Source organism: Ursus maritimus, unplaced genomic scaffold (assembly GCF_017311325.1).
Source record: "Ursus maritimus isolate PB19 unplaced genomic scaffold, ASM1731132v1 scaffold_24, whole genome shotgun sequence".
Lineage (NCBI taxonomy): Eukaryota > Metazoa > Chordata > Mammalia > Carnivora > Ursidae > Ursus > Ursus maritimus.
Window position 1 is genome coordinate 13,913,770 of NW_024424897.1, and position 21,182 is coordinate 13,934,951.

Genomic DNA, 21,182 nt, shown 5'->3' on the forward strand with positions numbered 1-21,182 from the left:
TCTGTGCCCAGTGTGGAGCCCAGCATGGGGCTTAAACTCATGACCCTGAGATCAAGACCTAAGCTGAGATCAAGAGTTGGACGCTTAACTAACTAGAATATTTTTTATTTAATCTTGTTCTGTATTCAGGCTGTTAGCTATAAATATTGAAACAATTAAAACAAGTAATTGAAATAATTAAAAATAAGGAACTTAGAACAATCTTTCTGCACCTTAAGTTTTTTTTCTAATTATTACTATTAAGTAATCTCTGTGCCCATCCTGGGGCTTGAATTCACAATCCTGAGATCAAGAGTCATATGTTCTACTGACTGAGCCAGCCAGGCACCCCCTGTTTGTTTTTAAATACTGTATGGTATTTCATTATATTTATCCATTTAATACTGATGAATATTAAGGTTATTTCCAGTTTTGATGGCTTCTTCAGAGCATCAGTTCATACATCTGTGTGTAAATATATGGATTTCTTTTTTTGATGCTTACATTTTTATATCAGTTTTAATGGAATTCTTATTTTGTTGGAAATCCATAGAAAATGTTTTTAGTACTTTGTAATTGTTTTAAAGAGAGAGGGTGCTAAATATATTCTAGCTCTGTGTTAATAACCTGGTGCAGTTGTTATTTGAACTCCAGTCATTGTGCAGTAGTCCCTAGATGTATTTCTAGACCAAGGCTGTCCAGTAGAACTCTCTGTGATGATGGAAATGTTCCTTATCTGTACTGTACAGCGGGGTAGCCACTACCTGCCTGCAGCTATTAAGCACTCGAAATGCTGGCTCTTGTTAAAACTTGCTCTCAGGGCTCATACTTTCTAACCTTGTCATTGATCTTTATCTGCTGTTTCTCCCACCTGCACAAAGAGCATTTGTTATTTCTCAAATGCCCTTTTGCTGAGAGGTCAACTCAGGTGGTTTTTAACAAGAGAGGAAGTCTAATGTAAAGAGCACAAGCTTAGGAGACAGGTGGATTTGTGTGTGTGTGTGTTTGTGTGTGTGTGTTTTCAGATTTATTTATTTACGAGAGAGCATGCACGCATGTGGGGGGGGGGAGCAGAGAGGGAGGGATAAGCAGACTCCATGCTGAGCGTGGAGCGTGATGCAGGGCTCAGTCCCACGATCCTGAGATCATGACCTGAGCTGAAATCAAGTCGGATGCTTAACCGACTGAGGCACCAGGTGCCCCTGAGCTGGATTTGTGTTTTAGTTTTATCTCTTAATGGTACTAGCTGTGTTACCTTCGACAAGAGATTTAGCCTTTCTATATGCCTCGTTTTTTTTAATTTTTAAATTATTTTATTTTATTTTTTTTAATTTTTAAAGATTTTTCTGGTGGGGCTCAGCCTCATAGCCCTGAGACCAAGAGTCACATGCTCTACTGACTGAGCCAGCCCCCCCATATGTATCTTTAAAAATGATAAAATTTAGTACCTATTTCATAGAGTTGATCTGAAGATAAAATGATATAATGCATTTAAATGTGCTTAGCACAATTCCTGGCATATTGGAAGCCCTCTGTGAAAGTTAGCTGCTGTTTTTTCATATTATTACCGTCACGAAAGGATAGGGAATGGAGACAAATGGAATATACTTACTGAAAGAGCACAACCTTGTGAATAACCTTGAAACTGGGTTGGGACACTATTCCAACTGAAACTAGCCAGTTGTGTCCCCCCGCCCACCTTTTCTTTAAAGTAAACTCTGCACCCAGTATGAGGCTTGAACTCATGACATTGAGATGGAAAGTCACATGCTGTACCGACTGAGCCAGAATGGGACGCTATTCCAGATGAAAGGGGGAATCCTTGTTACTTATGACAAATGAGTTTCATAATTTTTGAAAGATGACTAGTGAATGTATTATAGGTGACTTATTTTTGCTAAGCCATTCATAGTTTATGTATGTGTAACTGTAGATTAAATAATTCAATTTTGTTAGATTTAGAGTATTAACTTCTGATGAAAACGGTCTCCTTTACCCCCTCTACCAATACCGAATGTCCATCTTTCAGATATGCTGCTTAGAAATAGGGAGACAATATTACATTTTTTCCTCTAGAAACACACATTGAATAGAGAGTTACAAGGTCTAGAAGTCTGAAAACACTCTGTAAATGTTCTTCTTAGAATGAATATGATAAAAATTTATAAACCAAATTTTGAAAAATCTACAGTGGCATCAGGGTTTTAATCTTAGTGTGACTTCGCCTCTGGATCTCCACCTTCTTCTGCAAGTAGTGTTGCTTCTGGGTGTCATTAGTTGAAAAAATACTTTGTAGTTAGATTTGTGCTCTAGGGAAGTTAACAGATGAGCTGGGGACACATGAATAATTGCATGTAACATAAATATACTCCAGCTGTAATGAAGAGCTATATAGAGTGCCAAAGCACAATTCTGGCAGGCACAGGAGAGAAGAGGTGACATTTGATCAGAGCCTTTGGTAAGGTTGGGGATTTCTCACAACTTCAGCAAATTAAGGCATTTTCTCTTTAGAATGTATAGAGAAAGGTGTGTGTGTGTGTGTGTGTGTGTGTGTGTGTGTGTATGTAATTAAAAAAGAAATGGGGGGGCCTGTCTCAGCCAGTTGGTGGAGCATAAGACTCTTGATCTTGGGGTTATAAATTCAAGCCCCATGTTGGGTGTGGAGATTACTTAAACCCCCCCCCCTTTTCTTAAGATTTTATTTATTTGTCAGAGAGAGAGAGAGCACAAGCAGGGGGAGCAACAGGCAGAGGAAGAACCAGGCTCCCTGCTGAGCAAGGAGCCCGATGCAGGACTCGATCCCAGTACCCTCTATCCCATGACCTGAGCCGAAGACATGCTTAACCGACTGAGCCACCCAGGCATCCCTTGAGATTACTTAAAATCTTTAAAAAGAGAGAGAGAAATTAGCCAAACAAATGCAGATTGTGCCCACACTGGATATTTTAAAAACTCAGGTATGTAGAAAAGGGCCCTGAGCAACGGTTAACACTTGGTGAGTACTGTTGAACAGTTCTTCCAAAGAGTTAGAAGAAGAGATCATTCCTGTAGACCTAGTAAGTTAGACTTCTTTTTTTTTTTTTTTTTTTTAATTATTTTTTTTTTGATAGAGACAGCCAGCGAGAGAGGGAACACAAGCAGGGGGAGTGGGAGAGGAAGAAGCAGGCTCACAGCGGAAGAGCCTGATGTGGGACTCGATCCCGGAACGCCGGGATCACGCCCTGAGCCGAAGGCAGACGCCCAACCGCTGTGCCACCCAGGCGCCCCCTGTAAGTTAGACTTCTATTATGAAATACAGAAGAGTGGAAAGTTTTGTAAGTGCCAGGTCATTTTTTTTTTTTTTAAGTTATCTATACATAGTAACACAGTTTTTCTGTTAAGGTAGTAACATATCTGATGGGCCAGAATCTTTGTTATTCAGTCAAGAAATTCTCTCCCTTGACTGTGCTTTGGAAATTCATGGGCAAATTCTTGCTCTTTGGTTCTCTTTTTTCTCCCCCAGAATTCTTGCAGACCACTTTCCATCCTCAGCATTTTCTTTTTTGTAGGCTTATTAATGTCTTTGATTAGGCTTCAGCTTTCTTTCACATCAGTCCTATTCAAATCATGTCTTTGGAGACAACCCCTTAGTTTTCTTGCCTGAGTTTCCACGAAAACCTTACTTTCTGTTTGATGGGGGAAATATCTAATTCCTGTAAAGCAGTGGTTTTCAAACTTCGCTGCACAAGGGAATTACCTGGGGAGAAAGATAAAAATACAGATTACTGGACTTAACCTGGGGTTCTGTAAATTTGGGTTGCACGTTTGCCTTCTACTTTTAACACCTTATCATGTGACTCTGCTGCATCTCCAGTTTTATGATGGACTATTTCAGGCAGTTTCTCAAACTTTAATGAGCGTGTGAATCACCTGACGATTTTGAGAAACTGCAAATCCTCATGTAGTAGACCTGAGGCCTGAGCTACTGAATTTCTTGCAAGCATCATAGATGATGCCGGTCACATTTTGAGTAGCAAGGCTTGAAGGTGCTTTTTGGAATTAGTGAATTTCATTTGATGTGTAGTAATTATTGCTTGTCTGGATCTCAGAGGGATAGCCTTTCCAAGTTCTAGGGCAGTGGTTCTTAAACTGTAGCCTCAGACCAGCACAGTTAGCCACCTGGGAATTGTTAGAAATGCACATTCTGAGACTCTATTCTAGACCCATTAAATCAAACTGTTTTAATCAGAATCAGCTCTCTAGGTGATACTGCTGTACAAAGTTTGAGGAGCACTGTTCCAGGAGTTCTCATTATAGTCCTCTGTTTACTTACATAGTGAAGAGTAAAAGCACATTCCTAACATCTGCAAATAATGTAGAGACATAATTTTCTGTGTAATTGGGCTAGCGCTTAAAAACTACTAATTTTTTCAGTAAATATTATGTATCTTACTATGTGCCAGCCACTAGTCATAGCAACAAACAAGGTAGAGAAAACTCCCTGCCTTGAAGGAGATTACATTCTTGTGGTTATGTTAAATACTACTTCACGTATGTATATGTGTCTATGTATGTATGTATATTTATATATCTCCCCATAAGCAACAGATAAAACTGTTTTGCATGGTTTCAAGTTGTTTATCCTTTTGTCGGCAATTTTTTTTTTTGTTTTGAGTTGTTTTTTTTTTAAGATTGATACATACTGATATATGAAACCCTAAATTACTCAAGACTGCTGTATAGAATCCTATCAGATGACGTTTCCACAGTTTAATCTTTCCCCTGCTGATGCACATTTTGGTTGTTTCAGTTTGATTGGCTGTTTATTTGCTTTTTAAAACAATACCGAATATTCTGCATATGCATGAGGAAAGTTTCTCTAGAGAAGTGATTTTCAAACTGTGGACTGCAAGCAGCATGTTTTAAAAGCTGACAGAATAGCAGCCCATGGAATGGGAGAATAAATTTGCAGATGACACTACAGATAAAAGACTGGTATCCAAGATCTACAAAGAACTTCTCAAACTCAATACACAAGAAACAAATAAACAAATCAAAAAATGGGCAAAAGATATGAACAGACACTTTTCCAATGAAGACATACAAATGGCTAACAGACACATGAAAAAAGTTCAAAATTATTAGCCATCAGGGAAATTCAAATCAAAACCACACTGAGATACCACCTTACGCCAGTTAGAGTGGCAAAAATAGACAAGGCAAGAAACAGCAATTGTTGGAGAGGATGTGGAGAAAGGGGATCCCTCCTACATTGTTGGTGGGAATGCAAGTTGGTACAGCCATTCTGGAAAACAGTGTGGAGGTCCCTTAAAAAGTTAAAAATTGAGCTACCCTATGACCCAGCCATTGCACTACTGGGTGTTTACCCCAAAGATACAGACGTAGTGAAGAGGAGGGCCATATGCACCCCAATGTTCAAAGCAGCATTGTCCACAATAGCTAAATCGTGGAAGGAGCCAAGATGCCCTTCAACAGATGACTGGATTAAGAAGTTGTGGTCCATATACACATGAAATTATCATTACTAAGCTATCAGAAAGAACGAGTTCTCAACATTTGCCGCAACATGGACGGCACTAGAAGATAATGCTAGTAGAATAAGTCAAGAGAGAAAGACAATATCATATGATTTCTCCATCCATGGAACATAAGAACTAGGATGATCGGTAGGGGAAGAAAGGGATAAAGAAAGGGGGTAATCAAAGGGGAATGAAAATGAGAGACCATAAGACTATGAGGAGACTAAGGGCCTCAGAGGGGAGGGGCGTGGGGGAATGGGATAGACTGGTGATGGGTAGTAAGGAGGGCACGTATTGCATGGTGCACTGGGTGTTATACGCAACTAATGAATCATCGAACTTTACATCAGAAACCGGAGATGTACTGTATGGTGACTAACATAATATAATAAAAAATCATTAAGATAAATAAATAAATAAATAAATAAATAAATAAATAAATAAAAGCTGACAGAATAGAATAGGTGGTATTAGGATGGAAGAGAAGATGTTATTCAAGCTCTATTACAAAGCTGTAATTATCAAGACAGTATGGTACTGGCACAAAAACAGACACATAGATCAATGGAACAGAATAGAGAACTCAGAAATGGACCCTCAACTCTGTGGTCAACTGATCTTCATCAAAGCAGGAAAGAATATACAATGGAAAAAAACCAGTCTCTTCAACAAATGGTGTTGGGAAAATTGGACAGCCACATGCAGAAAAATGAAACTGGACCATTTCCTTACACCATACACAAAAATAGACTCAAAATGGATGAAAGAGGGGTGCCTGAGTGGCTCAGTCGGTTAAGCGTCTGCCTTCAGCTCAGGTCATGATCCCAGGCCAGGGTCCTGGGATCGAGCCCTGTGTTGGGCTCCCTGCTCGGCAGAGAGCCTGCTTCTCTTTCTCCCTCTGTCTGCCACTCTGCCTGCTTGTGTGTGCTCTCTCTTCCTGACAAATAAATAAAAATCTTAAAAAAAAATGGATAAAAGATCTAAATGTGAGACAGGAATCCATCAAAATCCTTGAGGAGAACACAAGCAGCAACCTTTTCGACTATTGCAACTTTTTCCTAGACACATTGGCAAAGGTAAGGGAAACAAAGGCAAAAATGAGCTACTGGGACTTCATCAAGATAAAAAGCTTTTGCACAGCATAGGAAACAGTGAACAAAACCAAAAGACAACCGACAGAATGGGAGAAGATACTTGCAAATGCCATATCAGATAAAGGGCTAGTATCCAAAATCTATAAAGAACTTATCAGACTCAACACCCAAAGAACAAATAATCCAATCAAGAAATTGGCAGAAGACATGAACAGACATTTCTACAAAGAAGACATCCAAATGGCCAACAGACACATGACAAAGTGCTCAACGTCACTCAGCATCAGGGAAACACAAATCAAAATGACAACCACCTCACACTGGTCAGAGTGGCTAAAATTAAAGTCAGGAAACGGCAAATGTTGGTGAGGATACGAAGAAAGGGGAGCCCTCCTACACCGTTGGTGGGAATGCAAGCTGGTGTAAGCCACTCTGGAAAACAGTATGGAGGTTCCTCAAAAAGTTGAAAATAGAGCTACCCTATGATGCAGCAATTGCACTATGGGTATTTACCCCGAAGATACCAATGTAGTAATCTGAAGGGGGACCTGCACCCCAATGTTTATAGCAGCAATGTCCGCAATAGCCAAACTATGGAAAGAGCCCAGATGTCCATCAACAGATGAATGGAAAAAGAAGATGTGTGTGGGGTGTGTGTGTGTGTGTGTGTGTGTGTGTGTGTGTGTGTTTGTGTGTGCAATGCACACATCCACAGTGGAATATTATACAGCCATAAAAATGAAATCTCACCGTTTGCAAAGATGTGGTTGAAACTAGAGGGCGTCATGCTAAGCAAAATAAGTCAGTCAGAAAAAGACAATTATATGATCTCACTGATATGTGGAATTTAAGAAATAAGGCAGAGGATCATAGGGGAAGAGAGGAAAAAATGAAACAAGACGAAACCAGAGGGAGATAAACCGTAAGAAACTTTAATCTCGGGAAACAAACTGAGGGTTGCTGGAGGGGAAGGGGGTGGGGGATAGAGTGGCTGGGTGATGGACGCTGGGGAGGGTGTTATGGTGAGTGCTGTGTATTGTGGAAGACTGATGAATCACAGACCTGTAGCCCTGAAACAAATAATACATTATGTGTTGATAATAATAATAAAAACAGAGATGATGTTGTAAGGCATATATTAAGAGTAGCGTTTTGTAGAACTTTTGTTTTGGTATTGTGTATACTGGATTGGGATGTAAACTGTATTTTTTACTTTGGGATATGAACATAGAGTTTGCACACTGCTCTCTGAGGGTTATATGCATCATCTTTACCTATTACTGAATTACTGTCCAAAGTGGTGGTACCAGTTTATAGTGCTATAATGGTATACTGGTGTTTCCATTGTACTGGGCTCTTCCCAAAAGTTTGTTTAGTTGGATTTTAAAATTTTTGTCGATTGATGAGTATGCAACAATATTTCCCTGTGGTTTTACTTTGCCTTGTGCTGATAACTAGTGAGGCTGATGTCAGTCCTTTTTTTAATACAGGAAAATTAATATAACATATCTGCTAGGCATTAGATCAGTGTTGAAAATGGTAATGAGTGTAATATTCAGTGGCAATTTATAAATGCATTTTTACGAATAGTTGAAATGACTCGCTAATACTAATGATTGACAGTTGAGGGGCTTATGTGGTTTAATTTTGGGTTTTCTTTTTATATACACTTATCTGCACTTAGTTCTGTAAACCTCTATCTTTGAATTTGGCATAATGAACTTATATTGGTGTTCATACAAGACCATCAGTAAGCCATTGGTAGCAGCATCATTTTATTGATTTGAATATTATTTTATGTGTGCATAGATACCTGTCCAATATTTTTCTTTTAAATTATTAAAAATACATGCATGTGATATTGAAAAATATTAAAAAGTAGAAAAATTCGTTTTTTTCTGTCCCCAGTTCTCAGAAGCAACTACTTTAAAAAGCTTTTTTAAAGATTTATTTATTTATTTTAGAGAGAGGGTGTGTGTGTGCATGCATGTGTGAGCAGGGGGAGGGGCAGCAGGAGTGCATCTTCAAGCAGACTCCCCGCTGAGCGCGGAGGCTGTGGCAGAGCTGGATCTCAGGACCCACAAGATCATGACCTAAGCTAAAACCAAGAGTCTGACGCTTAACTGACTGAGCCACCCAGGTGCCCCTGAAAAGATTCTTAAATGACTTCTTAGATAAATCTATCTATATCTATATCTATTATCCTTGTACCCTCCTATTTTTTTCTTTTTGTTTCTAATTTCTTTTCTCAATGACATTCTTTTCTTTTCTTTTTTTTTTTTTTTAGTTAAGTAAGTTTTATGCCCAATGTGGGGCTTGAACTCACAACCCTGAGATCAAGAGCCTCATGCTTCACAGACTAAGCCAGCCAGGTGCCCCTCATTGACATTCTATTCATTGTTCTTTTTTCTCCATTGCTGGCTTTTTTTTCACTTAATAGCGTATCTTTAAGAGTTTTTGTTTCAGCATATATGAATTTTACATTGTCCTTTTTAACTGCTAGGTTGGATTCCATTGTATAGATGATCATAATTCATAATTCATTTAAGTAGATGTGTATTTAGGTTAAAAAGAAAACAAAACAAAACTTCTGCAAAATGTTGCATTAAACTTTTTTGTACTTAAATTATGTGTGTGTGTGTATCTGTAGGATAAATTCTAGGAGGTTGAATTGTTGGGTCAAAGGGTTATATATTCAGATAGATTTTTGCCAAATTGCCTTTTAAAAAATGGAAACAATTTATACTTTTCCAATAATGGAAAGGGAACTGATATATGTCAATAATGAGAGGGAACTGACCTATATTTAATGTTAACTTTCAAAAGCGCTCACACTTTCAGTATGTATATGACTATAGTCATATTTTGAATAGAAGCTGTTTTGTGGTTTCCAGCTAGATATGTAGAATGTAGAATTTTTGGGCCTTTTTTGCCTTTTTTCCTTTTACCTCTAATACCAACAGAAAATGAACAGACTTTAGCTTATTAATAAAAAGTTAAATGAACTGTTAAAGATCACATCTATACAGTGGTTATCCAAAATCTTTCAGAATGTATGAAAGATGATGCCTTAAACGTAGACATTAGGGGCATGTAGGTGGCTCAGTGGGTTAAGTGTCTGACTCTTGATTTGTGCTCAGATAATGATCTCAGAGTCGTGAGATCAAGTCCTGCATTGGGCTCTGCGCTGGGCGTGGAGCCTGCTTAAGACTCTCTCCCTCTCCCTCTGCCACTCTCCCCCCTCTAAAAAAATAATTTAAAAAATTAAATTTAAATTAAATTAAAAATTAAATTAAATTTGAAAAAATAAACTAATTAAAAAATAAAATTAGATAATAATTATATAATAAAATTATAAATAAATAAAAAAACTTAGTATTTCTGTTAACTGCTTTACGAATAGATTACTATCAGCAGTTTTTTTTTTTTTAACGTTAACTGCTTTCATCGATAGACTTTAAATAGTAATTTATTGTGTTTCTCATTATAAAAAGGCTACGGGTTACAGTGTCAGATACTTTTTAATGAGTACTCTTATTTGCAAGTGATAGAAAACCGTGTTCACTTAAGCATAAGGGAAATGGTTTTGGTTTCTGTAGCTGGGAAAACTGGAGGATATATTCCACCGAGGGCTCAAGAATTATCAGTACTTAATATCTTACTTCTGCTTCTGTCCATCATTCTTATTCCCTTCTTCCATGAGGGGAGTAGAGATGGGTTAGCCACGGACAGCTCTCACCTCCTTCATGGAAAGAAAGGGCTTCAGAGCACTTGTCATTTAACATCTGAATATAAAATCCTAGGCAGCCTTGCTGGGCTGCCCTGGGTCATATCCCCATGCCAGTGATGAGGAGTTGGAATACTGTGATTGGGGGCCCCATCCATATCATGTGGTGTGGGGGAAGGGAAATTCTCTATAGGGAATGATACTGGACAAATACTTACTAATGAAAGAAATACGCCAGATTCTCTTCGGCATAAGAGGTGTTCAGCTGGGGAGATGGAGTAGTAGATACCATGAAAAGGTAAATTATAATATGAGGTAACATGGTTTGAAGAAAGCTACGGGAATTCAGAAGAGCCTGGGCAGGTTAAAATAAGCTTTTGAAGGAAATGGTAACTTATGCAGTTACATCTCAAGGTGGTGGTGGTATATTCCACACCAGTTGATTTCTTTTTCATAAGGTCACTTGTATCCATCTTTTTGTTCTCACAGCCAAACTCTGAATCCCAGTCTTCATCTTGTGGTTAATTGCAGAAGATGCCCTGCCTCTGGTCTCATTCTATACAATGAAGCCAGAGAAGTCTCTCTGGAACATTCTACCCTTTGCCCCGCCCTGTTTAGAAAACCTGTTAACAACCCTCATTACTGCCGATATAAAGTACTATACAGACTCTTACACCTAACATTTAAGGACATCTACATTCTTCTGGTCCTAGAACTGCTTTTCCAGCCTTTCCTTCTGTGATTCTTTATTTGGATGCTGACAGCATTTTGCATAAACATCGAAAAGGAATGCAGGGACTGTTTCTAGAAGCAGTTTTGTCTCCTCTGCTGACTTGTGTTTCTTCTCTTATTTGAGGGAATTCCTCTAGGTTTAGTCTTCCTTTTACTCCTTTCTCATTTATATTTATGGAGATAAGTCCCAGATAATTTCCAGGAGACAGTAAAATGGACTGGATTACCGATCACGATGCTTACTCTCCTGGTGATTCTGTGATTTAATGGAATCTGTGAAAACTGCATCTGTGTGGATGGTGTCACTTTTATGAAGTTTGCTGAGATGTGGGCTCCTTTCTCACTATATAGGCTCACCATCAATGTCTGGCCCAGGGTGATCCCTTGGACTTTTTCCTGCAGAAAGTAATGGATATACTTTAATTTGGAAAATCTTTTCAGTGAATGAATATTGGGTGTGCACTGTAGAAATTAAAATATCTGCCCTTTTATCTTCTTTAGCGTACTTTTTTCTCCTGATACCATACACCCTTTTAGTTTGAAGATAATGAGACAAAGCCAGACGTGAGAGCTCAGGAATGCGGGAGGGAGCAGGCAGTTAAGGGTTTACCAGTAACCCAAAATCATGATTGATAAAAGTTAATTGTACAAAAATGAATTTAATGTTAATTGATTTTGTTAGAATTGTTTATTTTATTTATTTTTATTTTAAAAAAATATTTATTTGTCAGAGAGAGAGTGCTCACAAGCAGGGGAGCAGCGGCAGGCAGAGGGAGAAGCAGGCTCCCTGCTGAACAAGGAGCCCAATGTGGAACTCGATCCCAGGACCCTGGTATCATGACCTGAGCCAAAGGCAGCCGCCACCCAACTGACTGAGCCACCCAGGTGTCCCTATTTCTGATATTTAAAAAATACATTTCCTATTCTGTAAACATCATTGGAAAGTATAATAATAATAATAGTAATACAGGCATAGTAATTTAGGAGAAACTTGTTTCTTTTTTTTTTTAACTTTTTTTTAAAGATTTTATTTATTTGAGAGAGACAGTAACAGAGAGAGAGAGCACAAGCAGGAGAGAGAGGGAGAAGCAGGCTCCTGCTGAGCAGGGAGCCTGACTTGGGGCTTGATCCCAGGACCCAGGGACCATGACCTGAGCCAAAGGCAGATGCTCAACTGACTGAGCCACCCAGGCTCCCCAGAAACTTGTTTCTTTCAACAGGTTTTCTTATTTATATAGCAGGGCTTATTAAAATACCTCATAGACTCATTCAGAGAATTAAATGAGATCTCTATGCTTGGTACAAACTAAGTTCTCAAATGTGCTGTATATTGATAATTTATATGCATACATATGTATTCTTGGACATCACATCTCATCAATTGGGGAAGAGGAGCCTACAGTTGTTTAACTGCTAAAAAGTAGACATAGTCTGTTGTCTGTTTCCTGTCTGAGCCTCCCTTTTTCCTTCTCCCAGCACCGGGAGTCTCCTCCTCTCCTACTTCCTCCTTCCTTTCTTTGTCAGCCCTAACTTTGTGCTTCACTGTGGAGCTCTCCCGATAGGTGGCTCTCAGGAAGCATTTCTGGCAGAGGAAAAGGGAAGCTTCACCAGAGAGCTTCGTGTCTGGTTGTTGAGAGGCATTTCTTTTTTTTTTTTTTTTTTAAGGTTTATTTGACAGAGACAGCCAGCGAGAGAGGGAACACAAGCAGGGGGAGTGGGAGAGGAAGAAGCAGGCTCATAGCAGAAGAGCCTGATGTGGGGCTCGATCCCAGATCGCCGGGATCACGCCCTGAGCTGAAGGCAGACGCCCAACCGCTGTGCCACCCAGGCGCCTCGTTGGGAGGCATTTCTGTATCGCAGCAGACGCAGTATGAGCTCTAGTGTGCCTCTTATCTTACATGGGGATGTTTTTTCTCATTTACGTTCTTTTCACATCTTTCATAAATGCAGTTATTTTTTATCATGGTTACCTATACACCAGTTAACCCCTCTAGATAATTGAGAGCTGATTATAATTGAATTTTTTTTACTTGTAGTTTGTAATATAGTGGGAGAACTTTGAATTCAGATTTTTTATAGACTTAAAAATTAGAGCTAAATCATTATTTATTGGTATTATTTTAACTCGGCAGTTACTAGAAAATAGAAGTATGCTTACCTATTTTATGAGGTATATATCCAGGTAGGAAAAACTAGAAAACTCTTAGTTTTTAGAAATGATGCACTGATTTGTGGGGCACCTGGCTAGCTCATTTGGAAGAGTGTGTGACACCTGATCTCGGGGTCGTGAGTTCGAGTGCCTCTTTGGGTGTAAAGATTACTTAATTAAGGGGCATCTGGGTGGCTGAGTCGTTAAGCATCTGCCTTCGGCTCGGGGCATGATCCCAGCGTTCTGGGATCGAGCCCCGCATCAGGCTCCTCTGCTGGGAGCCTGCTTCTTCCTCTCCCACTCCCCCTGCTTGTGTTCCCTCTCTCGCTGGCTGTCTCTCTGTCAAGTAAATAAATAAAATCTTAAAAAAAAAAAAAAAAGGTTACTTAAATATTTTTAAAAAAGAAACAATGTACTGATTTGTAAATATGCCATTTTTTTTCTTTACAGGTAGGCGAAAACCAAGAGTACATCGGCCTCGTTCTCCGATATTGGAAGAAAAAGACATCCCCCCCCTTGAATTTCCCAAGTCCTCTGAGGATTTAATGGTGCCTAATGAGCATATAATGAATGTTATTGCCATTTATGAGGTACTGCGGAACTTTGGCACTGTTTTAAGGTTATCTCCTTTTCGCTTTGAGGACTTTTGTGCAGCTCTGGTGAGTCAAGAGCAGTGCACACTTATGGCGGAAATGCACGTTGTGCTTTTGAAAGCAGTTTTGCGTGAAGAAGACACTTCCAATACTACCTTTGGACCTGCTGATCTGAAAGATAGCGTTAATTCCACGCTGTATTTCATAGACGGGATGACGTGGCCGGAGGTGCTGCGGGTGTACTGTGAGAGTGATAAGGAGTACCATCACGTTCTTCCTTACCAAGAAGCAGAGGACTATCCGTATGGACCAGTAGAGAACAAAATCAAAGTTCTGCAGTTCTTAGTTGATCAGTTTCTTACCACAAATATTGCTCGTGAGGAGTTGATGTCTGAAGGGGTGATCCAGTATGATGACCATTGTCGGGTTTGTCACAAACTTGGGGATTTGCTCTGCTGCGAAACATGTTCAGCAGTATACCATTTGGAATGTGTGAAACCACCTCTTGAGGAGGTGCCAGAGGATGAATGGCAGTGTGAAGTCTGTGTAGCACATAAGGTGCCTGGTGTGACTGACTGTGTTGCTGAAATCCAAAAAAACAAACCATATATTCGACATGAACCTATTGGATATGACAGGAGTCGGAGGAAATACTGGTTCTTAAACCGAAGACTCATAATGTAAGTAAATCTGGTCTTAATTTTTGTGTGTATTTAAAATTAAGCCAGTTCCTTCATGACTGATACAACAGAGCTATGCTGCTGATGTAATATAAACCTTTGTGATTTAATAATGAATTATATAGTTAAATAATTTCTAACTTGAAGGAATACGTACGTTAAAAGTTTCTTAAATTGCAAAGAAAGAAAAATGTGTGAAAAAAAACCAAATTACACACCAGTGTATTAATTGCCTGGGGTAGGAATCAGAATATTACAAGGCAGATGCTGCTGTGGGCCCTTCCCTGGTTCTGCTCCCTATAGCCTGCTCTGAGGTAATCTCCACCCTAATTTTGGTGTTAGGATTTTCTTGCTTCTCTTTTTAGTTTTGCTATATCTATATGTAAAATGGACTGGCAAGAACAAACCAGCTGTCTTATGAACGATCAGTTTTGTCATTATTGGTTGTAGCCTTGCAGGAGAAGAGATAAGCTGAACAGACTCATGGTCATAGGCTTCTGCTTTTCTGGGGGTTTTCAAGAGTCTCTTCCAGGCAGGTCAGGAGGCGGTCTGCATAAGCAGAGCATGTACCTCAGTCAGATGTTGGCTAGGGTTGTAGTGTGGACTTGGTTTTGACATCTTGTAAAAATATGATCAGAGGTAGTGGGCTACGTTGTATTTTCAGCTTCTGAAGTCTTCAGAGCCTTCTTTCAGCTCTCAGAATTAGGTCAAATCAGAAAATCTGTGGTGGGATGAGATAAAACATCAGAGCAGGGCATGGAGAAGAGAGCAGGAACTTCATCAGTACCTGGGTGAGCCAGGCCAGGTAGAGATAAGAATCTTAGCTGGGCTCATCCTTTGATTATAAAAATGGTACAGAGTAAGCAGAGATCCTCCGAGTTTTGTGCAGTTGTCTTCTTGCAGTGTTGCTGTTGAGAAATCTGAATCCATTCATTGATTGTATGTGACTGGTTTGGACTTATCTGGAAACTTATGGAATCTTCTCTTTGCTTGTAGTGTTTTGCAGTTTTCGAGTGGTATGGCCTTGTGTGAGTGTTTTTTCATCCACTGGGTGTTTGGTGGGTACTTTCAATCTGGCAGTTAGTTGAGAACTTCTCTTGAGGACTTCCTCCTCCCCTTTTCCCTGTTGTATTTACCTTGTGCCATTATTTTATTGAACACTGGACTTCCTATTTTGGTGTTCTGATTTTCTTATCTTTTTTCTCCAGTTTTCCTCTTTGTCTTTGTTCTCCTTTAAGGTGTGAGTGAGTAGGGGCGCCTGGGTGGCACAGCGGTTAAGCGTCTGCCTTCGGCTCAGGGCGTGATCCCGGTGTTATGGGATCGAGCCCCACATCAGGCTCCTCCGCTATGAGCCTGCTTCTTCCTCTCCCACTCCCCCTGCTTGTGTTCCCTCTCTCGCTGGCTGTCTCTATCTCTGTCAAATAAATAAATAAAATCTTTAAAAAAAAAAAAAAAGGTGTGAGTGAGTAAGCGCACGTGTGTGTATGTATGGGGTGTTGCTCAGTTTTTCTAGAAAATTTCCTTATCTTAGTCTTCCAGTCCTACTATTTAGTTTTTCTTTTCTGCTATCCTATTTTTATTTTCTAAGAGCTCTTTTGTTCTTAGAATCTTCCTCCTTTAAAAAAATAATAAAAATCCTGTTTTTGTTTCATGGATATAATTTTTTCTCTTTTCTGAGGATATTAGTGATACTTTTGTGTGTATGAGTGTGTGAGAGTGTGTGTGTGTGTGTGTGTGTGTGTGTGTGTGTGTGTTTCCCCTCTGTGCGTAGTCTCTGTTTCTTCTTAATTGCTTCTTCCTGGAATTTGGTCTCTTCCATCCTCAGATTATTAGTTCATAATTTTCTGATCCTGATTAACACTGTGGGATTATACAGCTGATAGGAGTCTCTGAGCAAGTGGGTAGGCCTTTATCAGTTTTGAGCTTTAACCACTGGGTGATTTTCTTTATTTATTTTATTGGGCATCGCTGATGTCACTCACTATTTTTAGTCCTTCTTGAGCTGATCAGATGGCCCAGAGAGGCCTTTTCTGGAGCATGAGAATCTGACTGGTATAGCCCCTCGGTGTTTGATTTTCTCTACAGCAGTACCTTTGTTCACACCTGAGCAGGGAACTGGTGTCCCCTAGTCCAGAGAATTTCAGTGTTACCTCTGTTAGAGACTAAGCCTTCAGTGGCTGAAGAGGACAGGTACAGGTGGTCTAGGGATCTGCTCGTTAAGCAGCTTTCAAGCAGTTCTCTGCTGTAGATACTCCTTTTTCCATTTTCACTGTCTTTTGGGAATTGTGATTATTGGTTCTCAGCGTCACCCTTTTGGTTTGGGATTGGGCTTTCTTGGCTCTGCTCACTGCAGTTATCACTCGTCTGTTTGCTTTCCTGCTTCCAAATTTTGTTTGTTGTCTCTGCTATTTTCTCTATCCTTGTGAGTTTAATGTTTTAAGAAATATTTCTTTGGCAGTTCTAAGACGGTTTCAGGAGGGAGCAAAATGAGATACTTGGATTTAGTCTGTTAACTTAATTCAGAAACTGATAAGAGAAAGAGTATATGAGTTTTAAAATGTATATTTTGCATCTTTTGATTTGGATCAGTTATTTTTTTAAAATCTGTGTAATTTTTTTCCTGCCCCCTACCTCCCAAATATCTGGTCATGGTGTTTATTGTGCTATCTTTTTGATCTCTTGCTCTGGAGGTTGTAGCATGGAAACTTTTTGTTGGCAAGGTTATTACAATTGGTGAGATCACTGTAACCATGTTTTGGTTTGAAGTTTGATGCTGTATTTCATTTTAAGTGAAAAGTCAGTGACACTGTCCTTCAGGGAGCCTGGTGCTTGTACTTTTCTATAGACATTCAGCAGTAACACGCCATGTTCATACTCAGTCTCAAATGCCCTCTTGAAAGGGCTCAGAGTCCTTGGGATTGCTGTGAACAAACTAGGAAGTAAGTGAAATTTAGTCTGTGCTATTTTCCCTTCCTATACTTCCCTTCCCTATCCTGCCCTTCCTCATCCTTTTGGATGTTCATTCTCCCTGCTTTTCTCTTCCTTCTCTGTCCTGCCCTTTTGGGCCAGAGAGATGCTTGCTAAAGGTGCTTTGACCAAAAATCGATAGGCCTTGACATTTATAAGATTTATTACAATATAATTGTAAGGTCTAAACCTAGGTTTTAGGGACCCGAAGGTGGAACCAGTAGGTGATAGACTAGTAATGAATAGCCAACAACTTTTATTGAGCACTTACTATGTGCCTCATAGTGTTCTAAGCATTTATGTTTTTTTCATGAATCCTTGCAACAACCCAATAATGTAGGTGTTATTTTTGTCTGCATTTTATAGATGAAGAGACTAAAGCTCAGACAGGTTAAATAACTTGCCCTAGGGCTTGCCCAAGACACTGTGGCTATTACTAAGTGGGACCTGGAATTTTTTCTCAGAACCTAATTTTAAGAATATTTTCAGTTAACTAATTTTATACTGTCGTCTAGTTTCCAAGGCATTATCTTGCGATGTCTGCAACTTATATTGTTTTAGTTGTTAAAAATCAGTGCTTATATACTCGGATTGGGGGTGGAGATAGTGTAATGACTTTTGCTATACCTGGACTGGGTATTTCTGAGATCTTTAAAAATTTGAGACAAAGGCATTTTTGAAAATGTAAGTGGCTTTCCAAAAAAGTTCTATTCTCTGATAAATCGATATTAGTATTAAAACAACACTCAGGTCGGAGAGAAGATTCTTTAAATGTAGTTAAATGTGTATAAACCTTTGTAATTATGTGAGTCAGAGGACTTACGTTACCTTTGAAGCACCTGGGGATGGATTTTTGATACATCATTGATGAGATGAAATAATCTGCTTTTCTAAATTGAATAGTAAAATTCTTTAAGTTCTGTATTTGGCAGTGGAACTATTCATTTGATTTATTTTTTTTTGAAAGAGTTACTCATTCCCTGAAATTGCCTTTCTTTCTTTCTTTTTTTTTATAAATATATGTATTTTTTATTAAGTAAACTCTACTCTAATGTGGGGCTTGAACTCATGACCCCAAGATCAAGAGTTGCATGCTCTACCTACTGAACCAGCCAGGTGCCCCTGAAATTGCCTTTTTTGTTACATAATAAAGTATACAAAATTTAGTGACAACTTCAGACAGATAAGGATGTCTTTTTTTCATGCTGCGATTTTTTACTATTATTTTTACAAAGCCAAATAAAAAACATTAAATATCATTGTTAGTGGTAATTAAGTGTTCCTTGTCAATAATTTCAGTAAATCAGAAGGATTTTACATCTTTTTAAAAGTTAGATTAGAACAATTTCAGTTTGATGCCCTCTTGTGGTAGATTATATGTGGACTGCTGGTGAAACTTTCGGTCATGTAATTGTTCAGTTGACAGTATGGAGGTTTGATATATGCTCTCCTTGGAAGCTTAAGATGATGAGTCAGCGGACCTGTTGCCCAAGGGGGGCATACCTAAAAAAAAGTGTGTTAGTGAACGTTTTTTTAAAAAAGATTTATTTATTTATTTATTTATTTGAGAGAGTGTGTGCCCACATGTGGGGAGGGGTAGGGGGAGAGGGAGAGAGAAACTCGTGCAGACTCTGTGCTGAGCACAGGGCCCAACTCGGGGCTTGATCTCACAGCCCTAAGATCACAACTTGAGCTGAAACTGAGTTGGACGCTTAACTGACTGAGCCACCCGGCGCCCCCATCTTTTCATGACCTCTTAAATATTGAATCTCATTCTCTCCATTCTCACTGTTCTTGCCATAATACAAGCCAATATCATCTCAATTAGACTACTTCAGTTGCCTCCAAACTGCTTTATATGTAACTTCCCATTCCCCAGTTCTAGTCTCTGTTCTGTAGCTGGACAATATTTTATCTTTATTAATTTTTATTTTTATTTTTTTAAGAGTTTCTTTATTTGAGAGAGAGAGAGTGAGAGAGAGAGCATGAGTAGGGAGAGGGGCAGAGGAAGAGGGAGAAGCAGGCTCCCCATTGAGCATGGAGCCCAATGTGGGGCTCTGTCACAGGATCCCGGGATCGTGACCTGAACTGAAGGCAGACGCTTAACTGACTGAGCCAGCCAGGCGCCCCTGGATGATTTTTATTTTTATTTTTATTTTTATTTTTTTTAAGATTTTATTTATTTATGTGACAGAGAGACAGCCGGAGAGAGAGGGAACACAGCAGGGGGAGTGGGAGAGGAAGAAGCAGGCTCACAGCGGAGGAGCCCGATGTGGGACTCGATCCCGGTACGCCGGGATCACGCCCTGAGCCGAAGGCAGACGCTTTAACGACTGCGCTACCCAGGCGCCCTCTGGATGATTTTTAAAGCAGCAGTTTTGATCAGGTCTCTTTTCCCTCTAGTTGAAAAACCTTACAGGTTTTCCTTAACAGAAAGTTCACAGTTCCCTAATTTTGTACATTTAATTCTCTTGCTTCCCCCCTCCCAAAGCAAAATAAATAAAAACCAAACTAAAACATCCCAAACCCTATTTGCCTAACTTATCCTTCAAGTTTTGGCCTCTGTATGTCATTTCCTAGGGCGTTCTCTGTCTGAACCTCTTTCCCCTCTTGCACCCTAGAAGACTTCTCCTTTAAAACAAAACAAAACAGAACAGAACAAAAACACCCTTCCCACTTGTAATTATTTGATTTTTTAAAAGATTTCATTTATTTATTTTTGGGAGAGACAACACACACACAAGTGGGGGGGAGGGGCAGAGGGAGAAGCGGACTCCCCGCTGAGCAGGGAGCATGATGTGGGGCTCCATCCCAGGACCCTGGGATCATGACCTGAGGCAAGGCAGACGTGTAGCCGACTGAGCCACCCAGGCGCCCTGTAATTATTTGTTTTAAGGTAGATACCACATACTTCATAAGATGAGGAAAATCATAGCAACTCTGCATATTGCATCCAGTAGGTGCCAGCAGTGTTTTAAGTGCTTTACATATTTGAACTTATTAATCTCCACAAAGACATTTTGATACAAGTACTGTAACCCCATTTTGCAGATGGAGAAGTTGAGGCATAGGTAGGTTAAATAATTTATTCAGTATCACACAATTAGTAGTAAGTAGCAGGGTCGGGATTAAGTCCCAGGTATTCTCACTCCAGAATGTGTGCTCCTAACCCACTCGGGCTGCCCGACCTAGCTGTTGCTTTAATTGCTGAGTCCATAGCTGCCTTGGTTTCTTGTAACCAAGTACCACGAACTAGGCGGTAGAAATTTATTCTCTCAGAGTTGTGGAGGTGAAGAGTCTAAACTCAGAGCATCAGTGGGGCCATGCTCCTTCTGGAGGTTCTAGGAAAGAATCCACTCTTGCCTTTTCTAGCTTCTCTGCCTATCTCTGTCTCTTTAAAGTGGTCTGAGCCTTTTCTGTTGAGCAGCACTTCGTTTCCCCGGCACCCAAATATAAGTTTCCTAGGGCTGCCGGAACAAACTACCTTAAACAGAGTCCCTTAAAACAACAGAAATGTGTTCTCTCACAGTTTTGAAAGCCAGAAGTCTGAAATCTCAGTGTCAGCAGGATTGGTTCTTTCTGGAGACTCTCAGGTAGCCTGTTGCAAGCTCTGGTGGTCTCTGGCTATCCTTGACGTTTCTTGGCTTATAGACAGATGCATCACGTGACTCTCTGCTGCACCTTCACATCACCTTTCCTGCGTGTTGCTCTGTGTCCTCTCTTCCACTTACAAGGATACCAG

General features: G+C 39.7%; 1 protein-coding gene across 7 annotated transcripts in view; it reads left to right on the top strand.

Moving 5' to 3' along the window:
• Window positions 1–21,182, top strand: part of BPTF (bromodomain PHD finger transcription factor) — a 144,162-nt gene that overhangs the window by 25,319 nt on the left and 97,661 nt on the right. For all 7 annotated transcript variants that reach the window (XM_040640381.1, XM_040640380.1, XM_040640379.1 and 4 more), the window contains exon 2: window positions 13,651–14,473. In XM_040640381.1, coding sequence (XP_040496315.1) covers window positions 13,651–14,473 — 823 coding nt within the window. The remainder of the gene's footprint in view (window positions 1–13,650; window positions 14,474–21,182) is intronic.